Here is a 15,844-nt window from a genome sequence, read left to right as displayed (position 1 = left end):
TTAGGCAAGTCCGGAATGTAGAGACCACCAGCCTCATGATCATTTTCAATTGTATTCCTTGAATGCAGGTTTTTTAAAACACAGTGGTAAGGAAAGGTTCACCTAGAATTGACAATCCTAGTAATACCACTAATAGAAAACTTTGTAGCAAAGCCTTGGATGTGAAGAATTAATGACAAAGAAAATTGAGGGAAAAAAATTATAGCTCCTTTTCCTGCGATGGAAGAAAAAGATCCATCCGTAATTCTAACTTTATCTCTATTAGAACAAATGGAATAAGAAGAAAACAAGGGAGACATACTTGTCCTTAATCAATTATCCACGATTGTCCAGAAGGATAAAAAGAGACATGATTAATAGAAGCATGAATACCTGAGTAAGCAAACAATCAAGTATAAGTAGTTAATGGACCATCAAACTGAGCAAACAAGTAGCATAAGCTCTCAATTTCCTATCTACGAACTAATATCATCTCCTTTGAGGTATGGGGTGAGGGTTGAGTTGCATAGGGTAGTGTCTGAACCTTATTAATAACTATTAAACTCCCAATGGATAAAACATTATGTGCATTAAACTGCCTAGGACAATTAAATTAATCAATAAAGCATTATGCATTTAATTATTTTAATTTAATGTGATCTGCAAGCATGTTTTAAGGTAAGATAATGGCCAATTTTAGGTTAAATCATTAAACTATGGTTTACAATGTATAAACCGAGGAAATCTACTCATATCTCTCAACAATTTCCTATTTATAGACCAAATCCTAACCTAGATCTAACTTGGACTGTCCATTCTAAATCTAAATCTCTAGAACCTCAAAATAAATTACGAAACACTAACAAAATTAAAAACGTATCTCTAACAAATAAAGACAAGCTTACCTTTTATCAAAAGACAACACTCCCCCTAGACTGACTAAAACTTTAGCAGTCAATTTGAGGCATACAGGCATTCTCTAGCAAATCTGGCTGGCAAAATCGGCACATCATAATTTTCCCATGTAGAGGTTTTTGAGATCTTCGACATGAGTGGTCATAGGTGAAATTAGATAAAAAGGCAGAAAGTTATGTCCTCTGGAAGATGCCGTGCCCAACATTGCATCCCCACCAAACTTGATCGAAGGTAGCAGCCCGCACAAGCTTCTAGGACGTACTATCGTGCTGTTTGGATGCACAAACAGTACAGCCTCGAGAACATACTTGTTAGACTGAAGTAGAGTTCTAATATGCTGATTGGCTGCATTGGTAAGTGCAAAAGCGTAGTAATTCTTTTTTGACAGCACAAGCCTCGACCCTTCAAATTTTGACCTCAGCTCCCAAATTTAGGCCAATCACCTTAACCTGTGGACTTTATTAGGTTGAAACCTTGGGATACACAATTATTTTCTAATGAAAACCTCCCCAAATGAGCTCCTTGTTTTATGCCTCGAACAGAAGGGAGTGTGAGGATTGATAGGACATTAATAGAAAAAATCAAGAGTGTGTGGAAAAGTGACAATGTTATCAAGAAGAGATAGATGGGGTTAACCCAGACACAGAACATTATTCTCTCCCCACATATTTTATACCCACCTTCTCTCTTTCTCTCTCTCTCTCTCTCTCTCCTCTCTAATTTTTTTTTTTCTTTGATTGGTAAAGTATACATCTGTTAGCCTGCACTTTGCGTAACTACATGTCTACCATTTCTTTGACCTGCAATGATATCCCTTGTTGAAAACACAGATGCCTTGTGTGGTATTTCTGTAGTTTCCTGGGTTAATCATGAAACTACCCTGCCCAATTAAGATTCCCAAAGGATTGAAGTAGTTAGGGTAAAAAAAGTCTTGGTTGAGGTTAACAGAGCTTGAGAACATAAGAAGCACAAATGCAAATCTCATGGTACAAATACACATGTACAGTTCATTGCAAGCTACAATGTACATATACATACACAAACATGTAGATTATACATTCATACACAGACAATGATACATACAAGCATGTGAGCAAGTGTTTGGACGGTTGTCTGCATACTGTGCTGGTTAATCACCATTGTCGTAATTTACTCTTTAAAGATCCCCAATTCATCAAACATCCTCAAACTTCCCGATATTGTTACAGTTAATTCAGAAGGTATAGTTTTCAAATTTGAGGAACAATAATAGTAGCAAAATGCATGAGATGCTTACTTTGAGTATGCATTTTTTATTCACTTGAACAAGATGAGAATATCAGTCCTTTAAAGTGCAACAGTAGTTAAGAAGCGAAGTACATATCTTCTCTTGAAAAAATCAATCTGGAAGAATATCTCCTAACAGAAGGTACCTGCAATCCACCCTGAAAGGAAAATGAACCCCGCTGATGTTTTGGCTTTCTACGAGTAGCTTCATGCTTCCCTTTCTCTTCTCCTTTACTTGACATTTTTGACTTTATGACCCCGACTAGGATGGAACCAAACCTAATAAAAGAAGTATTTCAAAGTAATTGTGAATTATACAATCGCATAAGAAAACCAAAATGGAGCCATAGTATAAAAATCTTCCAAGCTAACCTTGCATATAGCCTAAAAAGGAACTGAAAATGCCAGGCACAGTTGAAAAAAAGGTTGCATATTCGTAGGATGAAGGTTTAAGGCACGTATAATAGGCATGAAGAAAAACAAAGTTTATCTTGAGAGATGATAATCCAATCGGACCAGAATTCCCAGAGAAATATACAAGAAGATTCTAAATTCGTTAATATATCTGAACAATCAAAAACAGATTTCCTATATCACACATACATCTCATTTACAATGACTAGAAAGACCATGACACCTTTTTTCATTTACAATGACTAGAAAGACCATACTACCAACAATGACCAAACTAATAGCCCAAATTTTTAGAAACAAAATAAGAAAAATTACAAACCATAGGAAATCATTTGAATTCCGCATTCAATCTTCTGTGGAAAATGAGATAAACGCTTCTAGAATGATTATAGGCCCAGGCTGACCAACAAGCAGTTAGTGATAGCAATATATGTCAGATTTTACTTGTTATAAAATCCACCTCTGTATTTCATATGCTGATGCAGCACATGATGTTAAGCTCAATGATTTTCCAATGTGTCAGGGAATCAAATTTATACCAGGAGAAGAAAAACTAACCAAATTACCATCAGCCAAAAAGTAGCTGATGTGGTTATGTTCCTGGGTTCTACAGTACATATAATATGTTCTCGCTCATAGGGAACAATGTAAAATATTGAGAACGAAAAATAGTCTAGGCAGCTAGTGTCTGAAGCAATTTTCATATGGTAATTAGCGACCAGTCAATTATTGTTTAATAGTTGGCTCCAATGACAATTGACATTACCATATTTATTATTCTGAACAGCCTACAACTGTATTACTAAGTCACATCAATAAATGGTCATATGCACGCATATCTATGTGGTGTTGTACAGCAAGTCTATATGCAGCCTTAGGGGAGTACTAATGATAAGCACTTGTACACCGAAGAATACATTCTTTTTGTGTCATGAAATAGCCGTTTCATCACTTACAATTTTCCTTTTAGAGTCCAAAATGCTGCATAAACCTGAATGTTCACATTTTATTGGTGATTTTGCCATTTTTCCTAAAATTGCTAATCCCTACTTCTCTCATTATCTTGCTCCCTGCCCACTAGAACATTTTCGCTACATGAAGTTTGCCACTGTTGGGGTTTGTGACCGTTAAAGGCCATGAGAGCATGTAATTAACATTTATAGTGGATTATAGACTTCGGTGGGTGTGTGTGATGTTTGACTGACCAAGGGTTAAGCAATCTATGGACTTGGTCATATCCAAATCCCTTACCCTCAAGCATGTGGCACTATTGGAAAAGGCTTACAGAGGGTCAACGCTTGTTGAGGTTCGAGAAATGCCCAATGATGAAATTTAGGTCAGAAGAGCTATACAGTCTCCTGTTTGCGAATGAGTGCCTGTGAAAGCGAGGGATAAATCCTCAACAAACTTCCACATAATATGTAATATGATAGCCGCACTACCGGGAAGCAACCTTAAAAAGGGATACGTGTGCAGGTGTATACAGAGTCCCCCTTTGCACTATAATAACATGTGCTTAGCAAAAGGGAGAACTGTAATCCACATTCCGGAGTCATGGTTTCAGTGTTTATTGGTCAGCTTTGACAAGCCAATCATGAGCCCTTGCATAAGATTGTGGGCCATGGGCTTCGTTGGGTTCGTTTGAGAAAGTTGTGGATCATAGTTATTCGGTCGGGTGGAGTGCCCTTATGGCCACTTATTTTTACATATTGGTACCAATCCACTTCTAGATATTTTATTTTTAGCACTAGAAATATTTCTGTGAAATTTTTAGATATTTTTCAGAATTCTTAAATTAGGTTTTGCTGAAAATTCATTAAAAAGGGCAGTTTTGAAATATTGTAGTATGTAGGGGCACATGCGAGGCCCATGGATCCAACCCCAAATGTGTGCCACAACCTATGGATGGGAGTGGGCCCCACATGTCACCCATTGGGGTGGCACCACCCTCTGCTTTCTTGATTTAGAATTTTTGTTTTAATTAAAATATCATCTTGATCAGATGTTATTAACCTCAAAAGATGTAACTGGTCTACCTAATTTGTAGGAATTATTTTGAGATAGATTTGACCAAGATATTTTATTTCGACTTCCTACAATTTTAAAGAGATAAATAAAGAAGTTCTATAAGGTTTTTAGATCAGTCTAATCATAATTAGACAAGAAGTGGATATGAGTTATTTCCTAATTATTCCTCCCTCAACCGTGATGGCTAATTTATGACATTGATGGCTCAGATTTATTTTCTTTCTCACCTTATAGATTTTCTAGATTCCTATTGGTCAAGATGAGTCATAATTGGATAGGCATACTTAGGGGGGTCATGAGGCCTATAAAGGAGGTGAATTCCCCTTCTCATTTTACACAATTTGCTAGCGTCTCTCTCCTAACTCTCTCTCCTCCACACCCCACTCTCTAGTCTCTCTCTAACCTCTCTCTTTGTCTCTCTCTCTACATGGCAGGCCACCTCATAAAGATCAAGGGGTGGAAAGCACCACCATAACTAGGGTTAAGAGTGAGGATCACGCCTCCCCCTAGAAATGGAGGTGCATAGGAGGTTTCAAAGGGTTTCTAACAAAACCCTAATTTCTTTATGCTTTCTAAACCCCAATTTAAAAGTATTGCATAAAGAAGCTTCTTAGCTCTAAAAATTCAGCAAGACCATTAGGACCGAAGTGCATCATTAGTCAAGAAATCGCGTATTGGGGTGTACTAAGTCATATGGAGGTGAACCCAGGTACATTCGATCGAGTAAGCCTTCCCAGTTATTAGCTTTTAGCCATATTTCCAAGTTTACTCTGAATTATGGTACCTAAGTTCTTAGTGGAAGCGTGGTTTTTTTTTGTTTGTTTGTTTTTGATGCTGTTAACTATAATGGAAGCGTGGTTTTTAGTCTTGGATTGTGTTTATTTACTTTGACAGTAAAAAGAAAGGTCCTAGGTTGGATTTAAGGCTTTAATTTTCATTTACAGCAGTGTAATGTGACACTTGTAAGTGGAATTCAGATTTAATAATAAAGAAAGAAGAAATATATTTGATTTTGTACTCTTGAATTCCACATAGTCACATCTTTCAGCCACCAACTTAAAAGAGTTTTAACTTGGTTTTGGGGCAAAACCCTAACATTTAGTGGATCTTGGACAACAAAGAAAGAAAATGTATTGAGGTCACCTCGCCAAAAAATGATTAACACCAAAAGAACATGCAAGAATTAACATCAATAATGGCACTGAGTTCTCCATACCGGCGTTCAAGATTCAGAATCTCTGGAAATGCATGGCGCATCTGTTTTGGAAGGAAGAAAAAAAGTATTAATAGATACCTTGCATTCCTATTTTGAAAACGTAACAAGATTCACAATGTTCATATTCAAAGAAAGAGGTCATGGAGGAGGATCCATAGACTCAAGAATGAATAACATAAAATGAAAATGTGCCCTGAATCTCTGCATACTTGGCAAGTTAAGCATAGGTCAGTCATCTCTTTGTTAGTCTATACAATGTTTGCCTTCGAGTAATATGTAATTCCAAGTTGCCATTCAAAGAGAATCCCATGGATTTTCCATCCAATCTCATGCTGGGAAGAAATAATATGCACTTATACCCTAATAATGGATACCATTTAAAATAAAGACCAAACTAGAACTTACATTGAAACAGAAGAGAAACCAAAGATTTGAAATGTAACAGAACCTCCCTAAGATATAACTGCTGAGAAATATCCACCACCATGTAATTTTATTCAAGATGGCCAAGTAAATAATCTACCAAAGTTGACTAGGAGAATGATGTAAAGTAAAATTCTTATCGCCAACTTCTCTCTACCATACAAAACTCAAAATCCTTAAGGATAATATTTTCAAATTTATCTTACTGTCATTAGCATTTGCTAGTTTTAATTGCTATCTTATATGAAAAGAAAGGTATTAATTATGAACCCACATATAAGGTGATCAAGTATGCATCAAAGAAGCATGGAACTAAGGAAACAATGGAGCAAGGAGGGACTATTATCTTGCTGATTTTGATGCAAACTAGAGGCAAAAGGATTGCAATGGAGTGGCATGGAGGCTCCTTGGGTTGAGGGTGATGGACTACACAAGATACCTACTCAATAAGAACACCATAGGTAAGTCTCACCATGCTCTCTAAGAAAGGCATGCCTCTTTTTCTATCTACATCTATATCTCTCTCTTAAGTCTCTTTTTGTGACCTCAACGTGTGGCTCTCCATGAATGCCTTTTGATAATTAACAAAGTTAGGGTTCATGGAGTACTTATAGGCCAACTAAGAGAAAGTTTCTCCAGAGCATTTTTAGACCTTCGATTAAAAGCATCTATGGTATGAGAGAGAGATGATCCTAGCCATTCATCGGACATCCAGCTATCTTTGATGTGTGGATGGGATTAAAACGCCTTTATCCCCATTTGTCTCAAATTCTAGCTCAAAATTTCCCTCTACAAATTAATTTTCAAAATCCAAATTCAAATAAATCAAGATGAGAATCTCAACGGTGTTTTAATAAAAATGTAAGAAGAAAAGCATTTTTTTTTTTTTTGCGAATTTAACATTGTATTGATGGGAGAAAGAGTACAGAGACAACAACCAGCCCAAGAGGGTGTGCGAGTCACCGAGAAAGGTGACAAAAGCAAAAAGGAGCAAAAGATGAAAATAAATAAAAAGTAAATAAAAAACTGCGGCAGACTTCAGGCACTGCTCTATAGGACCCCCGGATACTCCATAGCTGCTCTCAATTTAAAAAGATCATCAGCTATGCAATTGGCTTCCCTCCGGATATGAGTCCAAGAGACCTATGTACCCCTGCAGTGATTGTAAATTTCGTCAAAGATGTGTCAAGGTCTCCAAGGGGGTTGTGCTAAGTGAGATGCCCAGTGAATGATGTTCTTTGAGTCCCCTTCAATGATGAGCGAAGGCCCCCATAACGGATTGAATCGTTTGACGCCCTCGAGCAAAGCTCGCGCTTCAGCATCTGTGGAGTCAGTGAACCCAATGGAAGATGGGTAAGATATGAGGGTGATGCCGACATGATTTTGGAAGATGTCGCCAATCCCAGTAAGGCCAGAATTGCCCAAAGAGGAACCGTCGAAGTTGAGCTTGATAACCCTCTCGGGTGGTCTAGGAGATCTTGCGGGACTCGTAGAAGAGGAAAATTTTAATTGAGGTGAAAATTGTGTGCCACCATACCTTTGAAGTGATTGAGGTTGGATGCTCAAAAAATGAGCAGACCCTTAATGGTACCCAAGATCTTGTGGTTAGGAGTGTAGGTCCCTTGAAAGATCTTATTTTTGCATTCCTTCCAGAGGGACCAATGGATGCCGCCACTGTGGCTTTCCAAAGTAGCACACCGGCTTTGGGCCACAGTAGGAAGGTCGATAACTTGAAAAGGTCAGGGTGCGATTGAGGAGTAACACATACCCAGTTGAACAAGGATAGGATGTCTTTCCAAAGCTGTGAAGCCACCGGGCAATGCAGAAGAAGGTGGTCAATTGTTTCTTCATCAGAGAGACACATCACACATCTATTGGGTAGCTGAAGCCCCTCTACTTTGAAGTTGATCGATGGACAGAATTCTGCCCCAAAGTGCCAACCAAGAGAAAAACTGAATGCGCGCTGGTGTGAGGACCAAGGGAAGGAGGGAGAGGAGCAGAGGAGGCTAAACAAAGAGAGCGGAAAAGAGAGGCTACCGAGAAACTCCCTGAGGGGGGTCCAAATCACACGATTTGGTCCAAAAGTGAAAGAGGGTAGGGAAGAGAGAAGAGCAGAAAGACTAAAGAAAGAGACACTCTTCCTCTCACCAAAGACGCCTGAAGTCCGGGTTCCAGGGGCGGTGGGACCCGGAGAGAGCGAAAAGCTCTGCAACGGATGCCAAAGGGTTTTTGGCTAAGCGAAAGAGAGAAGGAAAGAGTGAGGAGAGCGAGGATTCCTCCACCCACAAATCCACCCAAACCTAACTTTGGACCCGTCACAAAAATGGAATCTAATTGAAGATTTGAAGAGAGGGAGAGCATGAGCAATAGATTGCCAAAAACCCGAAACAGGCTAGAGAGAGGTGACTAGAAAATACTAGAGTGAGGAGGAAAGTCGGTATTTGGAACATCGGATTTGATGCCAAAGGCCACCCCCTTGGGTGGCTAGTCTCCACCACCACTTTGCATAGGAGAGCAAGGTTCAAAAGCTTGAGGCTGTGGACAGCTTGGCCTCCCATAGATCTGGGGGAACAAACTGTCTGCCAGGATGGGAGATGAAATCTTTTGGAGTTGCCATCGCCTGACCCAAGAAAGTTGTGCATAAGTTGCTCGAGATGGGCTCGTACTAGCCAAGAGATGAAAGAGAGACATTTGAAAAATTGGCATCCCAGAAAGGACGACTTTGATTAGGGTAAGTCTCCCTGCAGGGGAAAGATACGTTCCTTTCCATGAGGCCAGTTTCTTTTCAACCTTGTCAATAATATGGCTCCATTACAATTTCTTAGGTTTGCCGAAATAGAGTGGCAAACCATTCAATACCACATCCCCAGCTATCTGCAAACCAAGGTAAGTCGTACGTAGAGAAGAAAGCTAGGATGCCTAGGAGCATTATTCCTAGTGACGATTAAAGATAGCCCTTGGGAAACCGTCCAGGCCCGGTGCACATTCTTGACCCAAGGCCTTGTGTGCTCTAAGGATTTCCGTTTCACTCTACCTTTATGTAAGAAGAAAAGCATTAGCACTGCTTTATTAATAACTTCCTCACTCTACTTTTATGAGATTCTTAATCAAGATATTTCTCTCACAGTAAGCTAGCTCACACGTAATTTAAATAGGATATTGATGCACGGCACAGGGGTCGAGATGCATAAATTCTATCATAGGGTTTTGATAAAGAAAATATCTAGCCCTAAGGGCCTTCTAGATAGTTTCACACGTGACAATGTGTACAATGAGCCCATGTGTATATTGAGAAGATTAAAAAGCCATGCCCAATAAAAGGATCACCTAAATTGTAACATGTACAAAATTAGACGACAACCAAATACAAGCTTAACTACACATTCCACAATGCTAGCAATGTCTGGGAAAGGGGTTGTGGTGCCCATTGGCCATTTGAGCTCCAATTGTAGAGTACGTTTGTAGCACAAATATCTGATGATGCCAGTTAGCAAACACAAAAGCTTGTAGCATAAATGCTAGATAATGCCAGTTAGCAAACACACAAGCTTTCAAAGGGGATTCTAAAGAAAAACTATGTATATGACAATGATGCAAGACAAATTATTCTTAATTTTAATTTTATTCCATTTCAAAAGATGTATATATTTTATTTTAGTTTTAAGGTTTATTTTTAGGTTTTTTAAGGTTTTTAGGGATCTTAGGGTTTGTTTTATATTTTATTTACTATTCACTGGTTACTATTTATGAGTATTGTGTATGGGTACTATTCATACGCACTGATCACGGGTTATTATTGTTCACAGGGGTAAAATTGCCATTACAAATGTAGCATTCCAATTTGAAACTTTTTGATGATTTTAATTATTGTATGGACGTTAAATGTCTTTGAGCATTAAACTATAATATATAAAAGGTGGTGGACCCTTGAGGAGGTCATTCTACATGACTTTTAGTAATTGAAAGACAAAGAAAAGCTTAGGCTTTTGGAACCCTAACTTAGGGTGAGGACGAAACCCTAGGTTTCTCCCAAGTTATTGCTTGTGCTTGGCTTGTTTTCTAGTCGATTTTATTGTTCCTTCAAATTTCCCTGCATCAAATTGATATCAAAGTCTAGGTTCGCTTCAATAACAAAGCTGCGAATATACAGCCAAGCCTAAGGTTTGCTGATTTTGGACCAAGTTTTGCCACATCAGCCTAGATTTTGTTGATTTTAGCAGGTTGTTTGTGATCATTTGCCTAGGTTTTATAATTTCAACAAACCTAGGGCGACAAGAAGGGCCTGTAGGAGGGGAATTTGTAGACCCACTCTATGATTCCAAAGATGATATAATTGAGGAACTTGAAAGACAGGTTCAACAGCTGACGCAACACTTCGTAAGCCTCAATAATAGGTAAGACGATGGTCTTTCAGCACAAGAGGATCTCAAATGTAACCTTTTTTATCGTTGTGATCCGCGTGCGGAGCAGAGTGATAAAGATAGTGATTGGAGACCTAAATGTGGGGAACATTGCTCTAGGGATGTTGATTCGAAGGTGGATATACCTGATTTTGATGGTAAGCCTCAACCCGAGGAGTTTACAGATTGATTAAATATAGTAGAAAGGGTTTTTTTATTATAAGGAGGAATCTGAAAATAAAAAGGTCAAAATTATTGCTATAAAATTAAAAAAAGCCTTGGTATAGTGGGAACAACTTAGGGCCAGAAGAGAGAGAATGAAAAAACCCAAAATTAATTTATGGGAGAAGAAAAAGAAAGTAAAAGAAAAAGACCTACCTGTAAATTATGTGCAGTCCCTCCATTATAAGATGAATAATCTTCGTCAACAAGAAAAGAATGTAGATGAGTATATCGATGAATTTTATTCGTCAACAAGAAAAGAGAGGAACAATCCCTAGATCGCTATGTTAGTGGACTAAGATCATCTACAAAAGATGTGGATGCTTTACAGCGGTATTGGACCTTAGATGAGGCTCCCAACCTTGTAGTTAAAGTTGAAGCTCAGTTGAGGTGTCCATCATCAATGTGGACTGCAGGTCAGGGTAGCTTAAGTGGCTGTGGAAAAGGTGGAAGTTTAGTGGCTGGACAGTCCTCACTGCCAATTCATCCTAACAGCAAGAAATTGTTGGTGTCGGGGCCCATTCTAGCCACCTATATTACCCAAATAGGAGTGCCAAAAAATGCTTTAAGTGTTCGACGATTGGTCATGTCTCTTCTCAATGCTCGAATAGAGAATTTGTTACCCTTGCTGAGGAGTTTCTTGAGAAGAACAGCAAGCTATCTTTTGATGGGGAACCTGTTTATGATGAAGAACATGAGAAGAAGAGTCAGAAGTGATATTTAGTGACCGTGGGGAGGCTTTGGCGATCCCGTGCAACATGATTACATCCCGAGTAGCAGACGTGGCAAATTGGTTAAAGACAAAGAATTTCTCATCAATTTGCATCCAAAATCAGCAAGTCATTGATTGGGACACTCCACCAAATTTTGATGAGAGTTTAGAAGAAGAAAATAGTAATCCAATTTTTGGTCAAGAACCGGGTGAAAACAAGGAATGTGACACTGATCACGATGAAAATGACAAAGTTTTGGAAGAGGCAGTCGCCAATTTCGTTTGTGAACTAGGGGTTGGAAATGATCTCGAAAATGCTCCATTAGACTGCTCTAGACCTGAACCACGACAATTTCAGCAAGGTTATATGGCTGAACCGATGTAATTTAAAACAAGTTCATGTGCCTAAACAGACTCTATTGACATAGAGTGGCCCTTTCCTTGAGGGTTTCTCAAAAGTGTTTGTGGATAAATCTACTGATTGCAAGGACTAAGTTCAGTACAATAACCCACAAGCTCCACGATCATGTTCACAATATTCAAGTTGAAGAAAATTGCAGTAATACAAATTTCATCATAGCACACTTTGAAACTCAACGATGAGTTTTTCCCAACTAGGAGAGAATGATGCAAAACAAAAATTTTCTTAAATTTTCATTTACTATTTATTGATTACTAGTCCTGATACTGTTCATAGGGTACTATTCACGGGTTACCGTTCATAGGGGTAAAATTGTTATTACAAATATTATATTTAAGTTATGATTGTATGGGCATTCACTATATTAGAACATTCAGTTATAACATATAAGAGGTGGTAGAGCCTTGAGGGGATCATTCTACATAATTTTTAGAAATTCAAAGAGAATGAAAAGCTTAGGCTTTCGGAAGCTAGCTTGGGGTGAGGAGGAAACCATAGGTTTCTCCATTTTATTGCTTGAGTTTGGCTTGTTTTCTTGCTGATTTTACTGTTCCTTCAAACTTCCCTGCATCAGACACATGGCAGATGACAACTATTAAAAAAGAAGATTGAAGATGCTAATGTAGATAAAGGTAGCCCAGTAGCATCTTTCAGCCATCATAACCGATTGGAACTCGAGAGGATGGAAGAAAGAACCAAAATTATCACAATACGTATGAAAATTCTTTTCTCAAAAGTGAATTACTTGAATGAGAATTGCTTTCCTCAAATGTCACAATAGTAAAGCAAAGTGAGAGTTCAAAGTACCGGCGACAGGTGTATATATCGTAATCATTGTGCTCCAAATTGGACTTTAGACTATAGTCTACAGTTAGGTATATGCACTTTTAGAATTAATACAATGGGAAGTTCTCACACAAACCCTCACTAGCTTAATGTAAAAATAGAAAAGAAATAAAAAATAAAAAGACTAAAGCATCTTTTAGGCCATAGTTTACAGGCATACAGCTAGTTGACCTGTTGGGGGACTGGAAGATGATAGTCTCTCTCCAATCCCTACTCAGCAACAAAGCTTTCAGTGGTTTGATACCCCTGGGAGGGTCACTGAAGCTAAATTTTAATGGGAGTTCGAGAGCTAATCCATGAGTTGGGAGGGCTTTTTGATATATTCAGAAAGACAAAATCATTCTTTCCTTCTCTGGTCTAATAGGGTATTGTGCTTCTACATTAGTAGAGGTGAAAGCATTACTTGTAGGAATGTGACCATGCGCTCAGAGAGCATCTGATCTATCACTGATGAAGGTGATAGTGTCAATGTCATCAATTGGCTACTGGGACCTTGACTCCACCCTAGATATTGAAGGTAATTTTGGCAGATTTCAGACATTGATGTAACTTGTACCTTTCATCACATATTGCAAGACGCTAGTAGGGACACTAATGCTCCAACTATTGTCGGAGTGACACATGGAACAAGTTTATTCTGTTTGGAGCTGATTTTATACGTCACCTCAACATCTTCCAAGAGCATAGCATGTACACATTCTGATTGATAATAAATACATCACCTCAACATCTTCCAAGAGCATAGCATGTACACATTCTGATTGATAATGAAATACACCGCTGCTGACCCAAGAAAGAAAAAAGAAAAAAAGAATAAAAAGAAAACATCAAAACAATATTCATCAGAGGATCCTTAAGCACAATTATACTACAAATACAAAAAATAATGTGTATAACCCAGCCATTTTTCAGTGACTTGAATGAAGTTGATGACAAAATTTCAGTGCAACACAAATCAAATTACAGAGGTTCTGCTGGTCCAAAAAATAGTAATATGAAAATAGGACATCAGAAGTAATAGGATAACTTGGCAAGCAGCGATATTTCATTAAGATATTCTTTTGATAAAAAAAACTGCTAAAAACCTAGGAATCAAGCATGGACTGGAGTGGTTAGTAGTTGATATTAGCACCGCAACATCTCAATTTTGATTTATCCCGTTGAATTACCAACCACCTCTCCCCCTCCCCCTGCACAACCCCCAACAAAAAAAGAAAAAAGAAGAAAAAAAATGCTAAAAATCCTACAAGTCATCAAAATACCAAAAATCCACTATCATTTTCAAGGAAATCTTACCGATAGTGAATTAGGATCCGCGGCACTAGTTCCAGCAACAAAAGGATCCACTAGATAGTCAACAACCTTCAAACACATTTATACACATGGTGGAGGTAACTCAATGATAATGTAACCACTTCTTGGAGAAAAAATCTAAAGAAACAAACGCATTATGGGACTTAAGTAAACCACACAGGAAATGAAACCATACCTCCTGTCCAAAGTGACGTTGAAAGAAATCCCCAACACTGCACTTCAAAAGTAACGGTAGATAGCAATATTGTAAGAACAAGTTATTCTAATTTTCTTATGCACACAAACAACATAAAAGAAGAGATTGAGCTAGTAAAATATGGCTAGAATAAATGTGGTATGACTTATATTTATTATTTTGTCATCCACCTAAGCCATTTTCTATTAACAATAGCACATTAAGAGCACATAAAACCACCTTCAAGGAAATTTGTAAGTATATATATGTTAGATATAAAACCAGCTTTTCATTTTTTTTTTGTGATCAAAACCAAATTGACCTAGTTTTTCTTGCCGATCTAATTATGGTAGGATGAACTAAGCATGCCATCCAGAATGGCTTTAAATTGTTATGCACACATACCGAATATGATTAATTGGTAACTATTGGACTTGAGAATTGTATGAAAATATTTCTTTATCTTTTTTCTCTTGTTCTAGATCTTTTACATAGTCTATAGACTTTTGGGGGTTTTACATGAAGTATACTTTATATAGTCTCTAGGCATAACTTTGATACGTGTCTAGAAACACCTAGCTGTCTGACGCTGCCTTGACAGTTGAGAGATGGATCAAATCTTGCAGTCATAATCGTGCCTGAGCCATATTTCTTAAGGCATGAATATGGCCTGATAAGTTTTTTGGCCTATCTCCCAGCGATCCAATCAAAATTGGATGACAGGGTGCATAATTATTAATTGACAATAAGAGAAAAAGAATGAAATAGAAAATAACATTTGTAAATTACAAGAAGGGTATATAGCTGCAAATTACAGGATAATGAGAAATAGTATAAAATGAAGGTGCACTAGAAATGGGATAAACCAAAGAGGAGTACAACCTCCTACGGTAACAATAAATAAAAGATTATCAGTAAATACAAATACCAAATAGAGGTTTTCATATACATCATGCAATCAATCTAGATATTCTTGGAAATGGTCATTTCACAATGTTAATCTTTAAGGTTATTAATTTTTATCTATTAAAGGTCCACAACATTAGAAATGTGTGAAAGCTTTTTGATAAAATATTGCCACATAAGCCCATGCTGCGACAATGTTAGTTCAAATGTTACACTTGAATTTCTCAAAAGAGCAACTTTGAATTCCTTATTTTTTTCTCATGTCCTATCTTGGAACCTGTGGCCTACTGTTAATAGAATAATTTGGTTCCCATCATGGAAAAATCAGTAGATTAATGCATCTACATTTCTATAAAAGATGGTGACAACAATTGCAATTTTACTCATGAACAACTTGTGCTTTTTCAATATTGTTTATAACCCTACAATAGTTTTTGAAATAATGACATAATAGTCATTATTGTTGTGTTTTGTGGCCTTCAAAAGCCTAGAAATCTTGTAAAAATGATAATTTCTAGTGGAATGTGTGATGACTGACCATAGGTTGGGCAGTTTTGGTTATGTCCAAAACCCTTAGCTACAGGGTAGGGGCCCAAAACGCTACTGA

The 15,844-nt window shown here is 37.7% G+C and overlaps 1 protein-coding gene across 22 annotated transcripts in view; it reads right to left on the bottom strand.

Moving 5' to 3' along the window:
• The window catches only part of HEMG2 (Flavin containing amine oxidoreductase family), a 139,148-nt gene that overhangs the window by 41,804 nt on the left and 81,500 nt on the right, over positions 1–15,844 (bottom strand). For 21 of the 22 annotated variants that reach the window (XM_088869803.1, XM_088869788.1, XM_088869799.1 and 18 more), the window contains 4 exons: positions 14,332–14,368; positions 14,139–14,204; positions 5,819–5,859; positions 2,307–2,439 (listed from right to left, as the gene is read on the bottom strand). In XM_088869803.1, coding sequence (XP_088725929.1) covers positions 2,307–2,439; positions 5,819–5,859 — 174 coding nt within the window. In that variant the 5' untranslated portion in view covers positions 14,139–14,204; positions 14,332–14,368. Of the gene's footprint in view, positions 1–2,306; positions 2,440–5,818; positions 5,860–13,506; positions 13,560–14,138; positions 14,205–14,331; positions 14,369–15,844 lie in introns of those variants that run through there. The other variant, XM_088869802.1, reaches the window with a different exon arrangement.

The sequence above is a fragment of the Amborella trichopoda genome, chromosome 6, assembly GCF_054954075.1.
Source record: "Amborella trichopoda isolate Santa Cruz 75 chromosome 6, AtrichopodaSantaCruz75HAP2 v2.0, whole genome shotgun sequence".
Taxonomy (NCBI): Eukaryota; Viridiplantae; Streptophyta; class Magnoliopsida; order Amborellales; family Amborellaceae; genus Amborella; species Amborella trichopoda.
The sequence above is the reverse complement of the archived record's forward strand: the minus strand, read 5'-3'. Positions and strand labels throughout refer to the sequence as shown.